The 15,237-nt window shown below is 50.1% G+C and overlaps 1 protein-coding gene across 3 annotated transcripts in view; it reads right to left on the minus strand.

Annotated features, from left to right (window-relative positions):
- Positions 1-15,237, minus strand: part of LOC127005565 (solute carrier family 49 member 4 homolog) — a 119,554-nt gene that overhangs the window by 55,478 nt on the left and 48,839 nt on the right. For all 3 annotated transcript variants that reach the window (XM_050874503.1, XM_050874502.1, XM_050874501.1), the window contains 2 exons: positions 13,719-13,872; positions 9,064-9,154 (listed from right to left, as the gene is read on the minus strand). In XM_050874503.1, the coding sequence (XP_050730460.1) occupies positions 9,064-9,154; positions 13,719-13,872 (245 nt within the window). The remainder of the gene's footprint in view (positions 1-9,063; positions 9,155-13,718; positions 13,873-15,237) is intronic.

Consider the following 15,237-nt stretch of genomic DNA (forward strand, 5'->3'; position numbering starts at 1 on the left):
CCCGTTACGGTGATTAAATTGACCCGAGTTGTCCTTGGGGAGTGACAAAGTGAGAAATAGTGTTAGTTCATCCAACCATATGAACAAGATAGAGCGCTCTGGAGGATAACTGGAGGGAGGTGAAAAAGTCTTAAGAATGGGGGGTCGTTCAAGAAGGCCATATATCACCAGATGACGCCTTAAGGTTACAAACTTGTCACTCTTTCCTTAAAATACAGAATGCCATTTGTTCCATATTTGCTATCTGAATGGTTAAGCAAATAAAATTCAGTGTTTTAAAAATGTAGTGAGCGCATTTTTCGGTGAACCACACAACCAGTCGATAAAATTATGTTTGTCTTAGACGTGTACAAAAAGACACGCCAGTCCCCGTCGAAAGACCGACTTGGTCGGCTGGGCTGACGTAAGCCGAAAGAGCCGGTCTATCGGCATCCTCCCCTACCTTTCATGAGCCGTCACTTCAAGGACATACGCACTTGACCATGACAGCCTCCCTATAGCCCGTGTCCCCACCTGGGGGGTGGCCATGATGCGCGGCACAAGCCGCCATGATGTGCAGCACAAGCCGCCATGATGTGCAGCACAAGCCGCCATGATGCTCGGTACAAGCCGCCATGATGTGCAGCACAAGCCGCCATGATGTGCAGCACAAGCCGCCATGATGTGCAGCACAAGCCGCCATGATGCGCGGCACAAGCCGCCATGATGTGCAGCACAAGCCGCCATGATGCTCGGTACAAGCCGCCATGATGCGCAGCACAAGCCGCCATGTGACGCAGCACAAGCCGCCATGATGCGCGGCACAAGCTGCCATGATGCGCAGCACAAGCCGCCATTATGCGCAGCACAAGCCGCCATTATGCGCGGCACAAGCCGCCATTATGCGCGGCACAAGCCGCCATGATGCGCGGCACAAGCCGCCATGATGCGCGACACAAGCCGCCATGATGCACAGCACAAGCCGCCATGATGCGCGACACAAGCCGCTATGATGCACGGCACAAGCCGCCATGATGCGCAGCACAAGCCGCCATGATGCGCAGCACAAGCCGCCGTGATGAGCGGCACAAGCCGCCATGATGCGCAGCACAAGCCGCCATGATGCGCGGCACAAGCCGCCATGATGCGCGGCACAAGCCACCATGATGCATGGCACAAGCCGCCATGATGCGCAGCACAAGCCGCCATGATGCGCGGCACAAGCCGCCATGATGCGCAGCACAAGCCGCCATGATGCGCGACACAAGCCGCCATGATGCACAGCACAAGCCGCCATGATGCGCGACACAAGCCGCCATGATGCACGGCACAAGCCGCCATGATGCGCAGCACAAGCCGCCATGATGCGCAGCACAAGCCGCCATGATGCGCGGCACAAGCCGCCATGATGCGCGGCACAAGCCGCCATGATGCGCGGCACAAGCCGCCATGATGCACGGCACAAGCCGCCATGATGCGCAGCACAAGCCGCCATGTGACGCAGCACAGGCCGCCATGATGCGCGGCACAAGCTGCCATGATGCGCAGCACAAGCCGCCAAGATGCGCGGCACAAGCCGCCATGATGCACAGCACAAGCCGCCATGATGCGCGACACAAGCCGCCATGATGCACGGCACAAGCCGCCATGATGCGCAGCACAAGCCGCCATGATGCGCGGCACAAGCCGCCATGATGCGCAGCACAAGCCGCCATGATGCACGGCACAAGCCGCCATGATGCGCAGCACAAGCCGCCATGATGCGCGGCACAAGCCACCATGATGCGCAGCACAAGCCGCCATGATGCGCGGCACAAGCCGCCATGATGCGCAGCACAAGCCGCCATGATGCGCAGCACAAGCCGCCATTATGCGTAGCACAAGCCGCCATGATGCGCTGCACAAGCCGCCATGATGCGCGACACAATCCGCCATGATGCACAGCACAAGCCGCCATGATGCGCGACACAAACCGCCATGATGCACGGCACAAGCCGCCATGATGCGCAGCACAAGCCGCCATGATGCGCAGCACAAGCCGCCGTGATGCGCGGCACAAGCCGCCATGATGCGCAGCACAAGCCGCCATGATGCGCGGCACAAGCCGCCATGATGCGCGGCACAAGCCGCCATGATGCATGGCACAAGCCGCCATGATGCGCAGCACAAGCCGCCATGATGCGCAGCACAAGCCGCCATGATGCGCGGCACAAGCCGCCATGATGCGCAGCACAAGCCGCCATGATGCGCGACACAAGCCGCCATGATGCACAGCACAAGCCGCCATGATGCGCGACACAAGCCGCCATGATGCACGGCACAAGCCGCCATGATGCGCAGCACAAGCCGCCATGATGCGCAGCACAAGCCGCCATGATGCGCGGCACAAGCCGCCATGATGCGCGGCACAAGCTACCATGATGCGCGGCACAAGCCGCCATGATGCGCGGCACAAGCCGCCATGATGCACGGCACAAGCCGCCATGATGCGCAGCACAAGCCGCCATGTGACGCAGCACAGGCCGCCATGATGCGCGCCACAAGCTGCCATGATGCGCAGCACAAGCCGCCAAGATGCGCGGCACAAGCCGCCATGATGCACAGTACAAGCCGCCATGATGCGCGACACAAGCCGCCATGATGCACGGCACAAGCCGCCATGATGCGCAGCACAAGCCGCCATGATGCGCGGCACAAGCCGCCATGATGCGCGGTACAAGCCGCCATGATGCACAGCACAAGCCGCCATGATGCGCGGCACAAGCCGCCATGATGCACGGCACAAGCCGCGAGAGCCCTTACTTTAGCAGACGACGCCATGTTGATACAGGGCAAATGCTTTGTTTACGTTATGGATGTGGATACGGGCAACTGACCTTGGCCGTGTGTGACGCACACCCGGAAAATTTGGATTTGCCGGTTGTCCAAGTGTGATACTGCCTTAGACACAAGCCGCCATGATGCACAGCACAAGCCGCCATGATGCGCAACACAAGCCGCCATGATGCGCGACACAAGCCGCAATGATGCGAGACACAAGCCACCTTGATGCACAGCACAAGCCGCCATGATGCGCGACACAAGCCGCCATGATGCACGGCACAAGCCGTCATGATGCGCAGCACAAGCCGCCATGAGGCGCGGCACAAGCCGCCATGAGGCGCGGCACAAGCCGCCATGAGGCGCGGCACAAGCCGCCATGAGGCGCGGCACAAGCCGCCATGATGCGCGGCACAAGCCGCCATGATGCGCAGCAACCCGCCATGATGCGAGACCCAAGCCGCCATGATGCACAGCACAAGCCGCCATGATGCGCGACACAAGCCGCCATGATGCACGGCACAAGCCGCCACGATGCGCAGCACAAGCCGCCACGATGCGCGGCACAAGCCGCCATGATGCGCGGCACAAGCCGCCATGATGCGCGGCACAAGCCGCCATGATGCGCGGCACAATCCGCCATGATGCACGGCATAAGCCGCCATGATGCGCGGCACAAGCCGCCATGATGCGCAGCATAAGCCGCCATGATGCGCGGCACTAGCCGCCATGATGCGCGGCACAAGCCGCCATGATGCGCAGCACAAGCCGCCATGATGCGCAGCACAAGCCGCCATGATGCACAGCACAAGCCGCCATGATGCGCGACACAAGCCGCCATGATGCACGGCACAAGCCGCCATGATGCGCAGCACAAGCCGCCATGATGCGCAGCACAAGCCGTCATAATGCGCGGCACAAGGCGCCATGATGCGCGGCACAAGACGCCATGATGCGCGGCACAAGCCGCCATGATGCGCAGTACAAGCCGCCATGATGCGCAGCACAAGCCGCCATGATGCACAGCACAAGCCGCCATGATGCGCGACACAAGCCGCCATGATGCACGGCACAAGCCGCCATGATGCGCAGCACAAGCCGCCATGATGCGCGGCACAAGCCGCCATGATGCACGGCACAAGCCGCGAGAGCCCTTACTTTAGCAGACGACGCCATGTTGATACAGGGCAAGTGCTTTGTTTACGTTGTGGATGTGGATACGGGCAACTGACCTTGGCCGTGTGTGACGCACACCCGGAAAATTTGGATTTGCCGGTTGTCCAAGTGTGATACTGCCTTAGACACAAGCCGCCATGATGCACAGCACAAGCCGCCATGATGCGCGACACAAGCCGCCATGATGCGCGACACAAGCCACCATGATGCACAGCACAAGCCGCCATGATGCGCGACACAAGCCGCCATGATGCACGGCACAAGCCGTCATGATGCGCAGCACAAGCCGCCATGATGCGCGGCACAAGCCGCCATGAGGCGCGGCACAAGCCGCCATGAGGCGCGGCACAAGCCGCCATGATGCGCGGCACAAGCCGCCATGATGCGCGGCACAAGCCGCCATGATGCGCAGCAACCCGCCATGATGCGAGACACAAGCCGCCATGATGCACAGCACAAGCCGCCATGATGCGCGACACAAGCCGCCATGATGCACGGCACAAGCCGTCATGATGCGCAGCACAAGCCGCCATGATGCGCGGCACAAGCCGCCATGAGGCGCGGCACAAGCCGCCATGATGCGCGGCACAAGCCGCCATGATGCGCAGCAACCCGCCATGATGCGAGACACAAGCCGCCATGATGCACAGCACAAGCCGCCATGATGCGCGACACAAGCCGCCATGATGCACGGCACAAGCCGCCACGATGCGCAGCACAAGCCGCCACGATGCGCGGCACAAGCCGCCATGATGCGCGGCACAAGCCGCCATGATGCGCGGCACAAGCCGCCATGATGCGCGGCACAATCCGCCATGATGCACGGCATAAGCCGCCATGATGCGCGGCACAAGCCGCCATGATGCGCAGCACAAGCCGCCATGATGCGCGGCACTAGCCGCCATGATGCGCGGCACAAGCCGCCATGATGCGCAGCACAAGCCGCCATGATGCGCGACACAAGCCGCCATGATGCACAGCACAAGCCGCCATGATGCGCGACACAAGCCGCCATGATGCACGGCACAAGCCGCCATGATGCGCAGCACAAGCCGCCATGATGCGCAGCACAAGCCGTCATAATGCGCGGCACAAGGCGCCATGATGCGCGGCACAAGACGCCATGATGCGCGGCACAAGCCGCCATGATGCGCAGTACAAGCCGCCATGATGCGCAGCACAAGCCGCCATGATGCACAGCACAAGCCGCCATGATTCGCGACACAAGCCGCCATGATGCACGGCACAAGCCGCCATGATGCGCAGCACAAGCCGTCATGATGCGCGGCACAAGCCGCCATGATGCGCGGCACAAGCCGCCATGATGCGCGGCACAAGCCGCCATGATGCACAGCACAAGCCGCCATGATGCGCGGCACAAGCCGCCATGATGCACGGCACAAGCCGCGAGAGCCCTTACTTTAGCAGACGACGCCATGTTGATACAGGGCAAGTGCTTTGTTTACGTTGTGGATGTGGATACGGGCAACTGACCTTGGCCGTGTGTGACGCACACCCGGAAAATTTGGATTTGCCGGTTGTCCAAGTGTGATACTGCCTTAGACACAAGCCGCCATGATGCACAGCACAAGCCGCCATGATGCGCGACACAAGCCGCCATGATGCGCGACACAAGCCGCCATGATGCGAGACACAAGCCACCATGATGCACAGCACAAGCCGCCATGATGCGCGACACAAGCCGCCATGATGCACGGCACAAGCCGTCATGATGCGCAGCACAAGCCGCCATGATGCGCGGCACAAGCCGCCATGATGCGCGGCACAAGCCGCCATGATGCACGGCATAAGCCGCCATGATGCGCAGCACAAGCCGCCATGATGCGCGGCACAAGCCGCCATGATGCGCAGCACAAGCCGCCATGATGCGCGACACAAGCCGCCATGATGCACAGCACAAGCCGCCATGATGCGCGACACAAGCCGCCATGATGCACGGCACAAGCCGCCATGATGCGCAGCACAAGCCGCCATGATGCGCAGCACAAGCCGTCATAATGCGCGGCACAAGGCGCCATGATGCGCGGCACAAGACGCCATGATGCGCGGCACAAGCCGCCATGATGCGCAGTACAAGCCGCCATGATGCGCAGCACAAGCCGCCATGATGCACAGCACAAGCCGCCATGATGCGCGACACAAGTCGCCATGATGCACGGCACAAGCCGCCATGATGCGCAGCACAAGCCGTCATGATGCGCGGCACAAGCCGCCATGATGCGCGGCACAAGCCGCCATGATGCGCGGCACAAGCCGCCATGATACGCTGCACAAGCCGCCATGATGAGCGGCACAAGCCGTGTTGATGCAGGGCAAGTGCTTTGTTTACGTTATGGATGTGGAAATGGGCAACTGACCATGGCCGTGTGTGACGCACACCCGGAAAATTTGGATTTGCCGGTTGTCCAAGTGTGATACTGCCTTAGACACAAGCCGCCATGATGCACAGCACAAGCCGCCATGATACGCGACACAAGCCGCCATGATGCGCGACACAAGCCGCCATGATGCGCGACACAAGCCGCCATGATGCGAGACACAAGCCACCATGATGCACAGCACAAGCCGCCATGATGCGCGACACAAGCCGCCATGATGCACGGCACAAGCCGTCATGATGCGCAGCACAAGCCGCCATGATGCGCGGCACAAGCCGCCATGATGCGCGGCACAAGCCGCCATGATGCGCGGCACAAGCCGCCATGATGCACGGCATAAGCCGCCATGATGCGCAGCACAAGCCGCCATGATGCGCAGCACAAGCCGCCATGATGCGCAGCACAAGCCGCCATGATGCGCGGCACAAGCCGCCATGATGCGCGGCACAAGCCGCCATGATGCGCTGCCTGCCGCCATGATGCGCAGCAAGCCGCCATGATGCCGACACAAGCCGGCATGATGCACAGCACAAGCCGCCATGATGCGCAGCACAAGCCGCCATGATGCGCAGCACAAGCCGTCATGATGCGCGGCACAAGGCGCCATGATGCGCGGCACAAGCCGCCATGATGCGCAGCACAAGCCGCCATGATGCGCAGCACAAGCCGCCATGATGCGCGGCACAAGCCGCCATGATGCGCGGCACAAGCCGCCATGATGCGCGGCTCAAGCCGCCATGATGCGCAGCACAAGCCGCCATGATGCGCGACACAAGCCGGCATGATGCACAGCACAAGCCGCCATGATGCGCAGCACAAGCCGCCATGATGCGCAGCACAAGCCGTCATGATGCGCGGCACAAGGCGCCATGATGCGCGGCACAAGCCGCCATGATGCGCGGCACAAGCCGCCATGATGCGCAGTACAAGCCGCCATGATGCGCGGCACAAGCCGCCATGATGCGCGGCACAAGCCGCCATGATGCGCGGCACAAGCCGCCATGATGCACGGCACAAGCCGCGAGAACCCTTACTTTAGCAGACGACGCCATGTTGATATAGGGCAAGTGCTTTGTTTACGTTGTAGATGTGGATACGGGCAACTGACCTTGGCCGTGTGTGACGCACACCCGGAAAATTTGGATTTGCCGGTTGTCCAAGTGTGATACTGCATTAAGGCAGCGAGGCCGCTGACCGGATGAGCGCCGGCGATGACGTCATCGGACTCCCAGCGAATCACAAGCGTGTTTTCAGAGCTCAGGGAATCGTAGGGTTGTTTTTTTTTAATGTGAGTGATTATTTTGAGTAATTATCAAACCCAAAAGTCAGATCCACGTGTGCCCCAAATATTTTTTTTCATATAGTTACGCAATGTCAAATTCAATTGCGCGTTCCCGCGTTCATCCACTATATATATATATATATATATATATATATATATATATATATATATATATATATATATATATATATATATATATATATATATATATATATATATATATATATATATATATATATATATATATATATATATATATATATATATATATATATATATATATATATATATATATATATATATATATATATATATATATATATATATATATATATATATATATATATTAAAACCTCCCTTTCACAAACCAACTGGGAGGAAGGTGATGTTATATCTAATAATTTGTTATATCTTTAATGACGAGATTTTCTATTCTCTTTTTCCTATTACTCTCTCGGTCCCACACGTCCTCTGCGTGTATTTAAACACACGAGAAATTAATCACAACAAGGAGAGGGTATTCCCCGGTTGCCTGGGATTGAACCCGCGACCAGCGTGACGGGAGAGCCACTCCTTACCGAGTCGGCCAAAGAGGTACCCCACTGGCTAAGTGGGTTATGGGAGGCTCGTTCATCAGGCCGTCGCCGCACTACATATCCTGGGGATCCAAACTTTTCACGTATAACAAAACTTGTTCGTTATATGAGGTAAAATGTTCATCAGGTCTGATCATTTCCGATTATATTAGATGTATTAGATGAACGGTGAAGGACGAGATCAGAAGTTATTACAGTTGGGTGGACACTAGACACACACTACCCAGTTGGCATTGTATAAGTCACCACTGATCAACATGTGTGTATATGATCAGCTACTTCGCATTTTGTGATCCGCAATGTAAGCCGAACCCTTGCAAAATTGGACTGTCCTTGTTTTTTGGGGTTTTTTTTGTAAGCAGATGAAGTCACTGGAAAAAATTAACAGAGAAGTTTGTTAGAAAGGTAATACACTGTTATGTGGCCAAGTAAAAAACAAATTGGAGCACAAACAACGGAGCAGATACAAAATATAAATTTTGCACAAAAAAGGAAAAGATAAAGAAAAAAAGATAAAAATGTCCAACTGACAAATTTTTACAATGACAGATTCAGGGTACTGTTCTGCATAACATACAAATGAATCAAGATCATAGACACAAATTGAAGCCATGGCGGTCCCTCACCTCAAACCAACAACAAGGTTGACTCTCTGAAGGCTCTGGTACCAATTCAAGATTTTCCTATTGTTTTAATTTACATTTGGCAGGCTTTCTCTGGCACCTATTAGTCACCAAATGTGAGACTTTACAGCACAAAACAATTTGATAATTACAAAACATACACATCTACCCAGTTGGCACTGACTCACACAGTGAATGCTTGTTCCTCTATGGTGAAGCATCTCACTGTTGTACCCAAGGACATGAAGAAGGCGGTGAGCAGGAGGGCCACACGAATGCCTGAAATGGGTGACGGAATATTTAGTTACCAAAAATGTATAACAAATTACTATATTTGACAGCTTGTAAGGAACACTTTTTTCCAAAAAAAAAAAAAAAAAAAAAGGGTCTTAGAAAATCCCCCTGCATCTTATAAGGTCAAGGGTCAGTTTTGGGTTACTGGCTAGTGGAGTTTTAGTGTTGCAGTGGCCCTTAAATTAAACCACAAACGTCTCCGCTTGTGTAAACAAGCTGGCGATCGCTTCTACACCAATATCAGCACTACTAAATATTTCAACTGAGTCTACCAACACTCGAAGAAAGAAGAGAAAATGGAGACCTGATAGTGTTCTACAGCAATAGAAATGGAATGGATGTATTGCTTAGAAATGATTTAATCGAGATAGAAGGGAGGAGGCAACTAAGAGGCCACAGCAAGAAATTGAGAAAGGGGATTTGTTTGAAAGACATAAAGAAGTAGTTTTCCATGCAGGAGTGTGGATACATGGAATGGACTAAGCAAAGACATGATGAAGCGGGCAGTGTCCATAAAATGAAGGAAAAGCTGGACAAATATAGATTGGGAGACAGGACTGACTGAGCTTGAGGTTAGGCTATGTATATTACAAATAGGTAAATACAAATAGGTAAATACAAACAAACACACGCACACACACACACACACAAAAAAAAAAAAAAAAAAAGAGGAAAGGAAGATGCTTGAGTCATAAAGAAATATAGCTTCCCGCAAAGAAATATAGAGGTTCAGAACAGACTAAGTGAGGATGTAGTATTGGCGAAGAGTGTGCAAAGCTTTAACGAAAAGTTGGACAAATACAAATACAGACCACATGAGCATAAGACCAGACCCTGTAAAACTACAACTAGGTAAATACAGCTAGGTAAATACACACACACACACACACACACACACACACACACACACACACACACACACAAACACACACACAAACAGGTTTAACATGTATTTACAGTATATGGGAAAATTATGTTTACATTTCCTGAAAGTTACATTACACGAACTCACAAGGAATGCAATGCTCACATAAATTGAGAGGTACTTGTATACACCAATAAAAATATATGAAATCTTTAGGCTTTAAAATGATATGTGATACTATTCTCCAGAACAAATTGAGTTTTTATAAAAATATCAATACAGGTAACTCTCGATTTACGCGAGTATTGCGTTCTTGGAGAGGTCGCGTAAATCAAAAACAATGTAAATCAAACAAGAGGTAGGTTTCTGTCGAAAAATAAATACCGTATTTTTCAGCGTATAGCGCACACCTTTTTCTCATAAAAAATGCCTGAAAGTTTAGCCCTGCGCCTTGTATGCCGAATGTACAAATTTTTAATGATTTTTTCTTCTTTGGGGTGTTTTTAAGGGTCTGTTTTTTGTCTTATCCAATAACAACGGCAAACTTTCCTTTATCATTGTATATAATCCTTCACAGTCCGTAGCTGTCTTATAATATGTTACCATAGAATACAGGGCGATCTAATAACTACTATACAAAATTGAAATCGATGGAGGATTGCCCATGCCTTGCTGTTATCCCGTTTTTTCGTCGGGCGCCATTTGTATGATCTTGATCTTGATGTCACAGGTGGCTTGATTGTATGACTAAAAAGAGCAGTACAAGCTACATAAAAAATCATATTGGAAAAAAATATCCATGTGTTCATTATTAATTATTAATATTAGTGAGAATAATGGGGTAAATATGATATCAGAAACTGTACATCATGAGTCTTGCACGAGGAGATATTTCGCGCAATACCAGCCAGGCCGCCATTTGCATTGTTTACAAACCACACAACCACACCCATACAACAAACAGCTGCATGGCGCGTGTCACCAGAAACGTGTGAATTATGTCTTGCCTAGTTCTCTGTCATAACCTACGAGTGATGGTGGGAATAATATGTTTATTCACTTCATTCAGTGGAGAGAGAGAGAGAGAGAGAGAGAGAGAGAGAGAGAGAGAGAGAGAGAGAGAGAGAGAGAGAGAGAGAGAGAGAGAGAATATCCATATCACCGAGATATCTACTTAGGCACTCAGTCTCAGCCTCACTCGTGTGAGGAAGAAATGAGGGACACCATGAGTGGCTAGCTAGTATTGGTACCGGTACCGAGCAGTCTGGCACCGGTACTGTACCATATAGCTAGTACCGTTAGTACCGGTAACTGCCCACCCCTATTGTTGAGTAGCGTGGCAGCGTGGGTACTGTATTGTTGTTCAAGTGGCGCGCGGGAAGAACTGAGTTCTGCTGTGTGGCCGCGGCGCTATGTGAGTCCAGTTGCGTGAAACATCTGGTGGCCACTCCATAAAATATCGCGTATAAGTGGAAAAAACGTGTAAATAAATTTTTGGGGGGGATTTTGGACCCCGCGTTATTTAAAAAACGCGTAAACCAAACTCGCGTAAATCGAGAGTTACCTGTATTTCAACATCCATTTTTCCCACGTGCTGGCATCCCTGACATACCTCAGCCCCCATAATAATAACCACGAGGCGAAGGGGTTGATGCAAAAATTAACTAGTTTTTTCTTTTTGTCATCCCTTTCATTAACAAACACTTGGACAGTCTTTCTTTGTATGTACCTATTTCCCACCATATAAGACGCACCGGAGTATAAGACGCACCTGTAATTTGGAAAGATATATTTAGAAAAAAAACACTTTCCCTGAAATTAATGTATATGCAGTATTACATTTGGCCACCTTACATACATTATGACTATGATACCGAATGTTGTTTTGTGCCCTTGTCTGTGTTCAAAGTGTTCCACTGTTGGTTGAAGAATTACAGTGCTCTTACCCCAAGCAGCTGTGAGTTTGAAATGGTAATCAAAAGGGTTGGTTGGCAGATCCACTCAGTGCAGTGTGCAGGCGGTAACTTTCACCGAGCTGCTGAGGGAGCTAATCACCCGAGGATGCTATGTTCGACGGGTAATCTTGGTCTTGATCTTGACTTTCAGGGACTATACACCAACTTTCAAGTAGAAATAAATGTTGATTAATTTCTGTCAATCATATTATGTTTTGATAGTTATTTTTACAATGAGAAACAAAAATGCGTTTACAATAAACACTTTCGTCGTCTACGGATAACTCCGTTCTTTCGAACATGTATCACAGAAAACGTCAGCTGACCGGGCTGATGCACAGCAGAAATACCTCCAGACTAATCCACCGAAGTCCGCCCCACAGTCGCCGAGCAGTCACGTCAGGCAGCACCCTGCTCCACCAAAATTGTTCCCGTGTAATAGTCGCTTTAACCATCACCGCCAAGGTACCCGGCACACTGGTGACTGGCGAGCCATGGTGAAGTTGTGTTTTGTGTTTGGTGTTCACGCCACACCTCGGCTCCCACGTGTGCTGCATCTTCTTCTTCTTGTGACCTGTATTGTTTTGTCACTTCACATGTTCTCCTCCTCTCTTCTGCTTTTTTTTTTTTTTTTCTTTTTTTACATTGCAGCCTATTGCGCCGGAAGGCTTCTTCCCGGTGGATCCTGATGGTCGGTCCAAGGCTTCTTTCCGGTAGGTCATGATGGTCGGCCCAGCCCGTTCTGGCGCAGGCGAGTGTTTATAGTGGCGCCATCTTGCATTGGCTCATGCTGCCCTCCCAGAGCTCATCTTTGATCCTAGAATCTAGAGTCCGGGTTGATAGGTGGTCTTCTGGACAGCATGTGGGTAGTTTTAAGCCACTCGGCGGCGGCTGAAAAATCCCAGCTTGGTGGCACCGGGCGGGGATTGAACTCGCGTCCTCCTGAATACGAGGCCGTTACTTTGACGACTCAGCCACCGCCCTCCCCAAATGCTTATTCATACTTTTCTATTGCATCACACTATTCATTATCTAAATCAATTAAAATTTGCACCTTCGGTTTATACTGCGCAGGGGTAACCTTTTGGCATTTTCTGAGTGAAGAAAGTGCGTGTTATACACTGCAAAATACGGTATATTTCATTTTGAGGACATCTGGGAACTATTGCGTCAAACAGTGTTGTTTTGGGTGTTGGTTTCGTACCAGTAACAATAACCCCTAGGCCAACCAAAACCTAACCATCAGGGTATTTGACGCAGGGTGATTTTTCCAATCTTCTTTTCTGAAAAAAAGTGCATCTTATATGGCGGGAAATACGGTATTTCCTCCTACCTACAACTTGAACGCTTTCAGGAGAAAAGTATTATGACACCTTTTATGCCTATAATGATTACTCTTCTGCCATCTTATATTACTGTTTTGCAGCAGTGATTTGCATCCTTTTTTTGTCATTTGTTTTGCCTTTGGCTGCCTTCTTAGCTGAAAAAAGAAATCAAAGGGGTTTCTGCCCCTCCACTATAGCCTCTCTCTAAATGTTATTTAGTCATGTTCTCCCTCATTATCATTTTTACTCTCTGCTTTAGCAGGATACACATAAACACACATTGGCACACTTTGCCAACTCCACTCTTAACATAATATATGCCCTCTACAAATCTCCCCTACTGCAACAACCTCTGCCACTTTCTCCCTACACCTTCCACCAAGCACCCTAGATCTCACACTCACCCTTGGCCTGCAAGAGCACAGTCATGGGTACGATGCCTGTGATCATGGTGATGGTACCCCACATGGACAGAAGTGCAATCTCTGCATCATCCCAGTTAGGATACGCCAGCTTCACTGAGGCCGTGATGGGGCCCCACGTATTCCACACAGCACACTGAATGGCAGGAAAAAATACTTTTATTACTAACATACACCTCAGGGACTAAGACTACATGTCTTAATATTTCCTTCAGTGTCAAAAGAGATAACTATGTAGATTGCAGCTTCAATATGAGATGGAGTTGTAAAATAGAAGCCAGAATATCATTCTTGTAGTTATAGTTATATAGCTCTTTTGACTAATCTTGCCTGTGTGGGTATTTAGGTCACTGATGATGTTTATTACTCTCAATATGATCAGCAGTAGTAGTAGTAGTAGTAGTAGTAGCAGTTGTAGCAGTAGTAGTTTAAGATTATTGTTTTTGTTTTAATTATTATTACTAATATTATTATCATTTATATCATCCATACATTTTTTTAATTCTTACTATTATATCATTAATATTGTTGTTATTATTATTATTATTATTATTATTATTATTATTATTATTATTATTATTATTATTATTATTATTACCATCCTCAATATTATCTTTGGTTAAAATTATTTTTCATTATTAATCTTTTCGCTTTGGATATCACATATACACGCCACAGTGTGTTTTCCACAGACAGCGAGTGTCATATATGTGTGGCCAGGCGTTTGAATTGCCTGCTCTCATCTTGTGATCTCTATTGTCTCATCAACACCAGAGAGTAGTTCAGCATGCTCTCTAAAGACAGATCCTCTCTCTATCCACACCACACTACATTCACACAACACACACACCTTTTCCCAGAATTCAAAATTCAAAATGGCGAACCATAACCATGCCTCGGAGTCCCTGCCTGGGAGGGGGAACACAAATTCCCCCAGGGTGGACTCCCCTTCTGACCCCTCTTTCGGCCACCTCTTTGGATTCCTTTTAGGAACAGCAAGTAGTGGGCTTTTTTCTATTAATATTGTTTCCTTTTTGTGCCCTGGAGCTGAGTTTTTAATTGTAAAGAAGAACCAAAAATATTTTATAAATTCGTAAACAGGATGTTGCAAAGAAATGAAGGAGTAGCAAGGCTAAGGGAAAAAATGTAATCTATGAAAAGGACAAAGAAACTGCAGAAATGTTAAATAAAAATTTTCATAAAGTGTTTACGGAAGAAACTGACTTTGACTGGGGTCTCAAAAATTGGAATGAGGGGAAACTGAATCATGTAAAGGTTGATAAAGGAGAACTGATACAGTTGATGAAAACCTTAGATGGAAGGAAAGCTATGAGACTGGATGGAATCTTGGGACAAGTGATAAAAGTGTAGAAATGCATTATTGGAGACACTTTATAACATAATAATATGCTCTATAAATACAAGAAAAGTGACCTTAGAATGGAAAAGAGCAAACATTGTGCCAATCTATAAAAGTGGAGATAAAACTGAACCAATAAAT

The sequence above is a fragment of the Eriocheir sinensis genome, chromosome 30 (assembly GCF_024679095.1).
Source record: "Eriocheir sinensis breed Jianghai 21 chromosome 30, ASM2467909v1, whole genome shotgun sequence".
NCBI lineage: Eukaryota > Metazoa > Arthropoda > Malacostraca > Decapoda > Varunidae > Eriocheir > Eriocheir sinensis.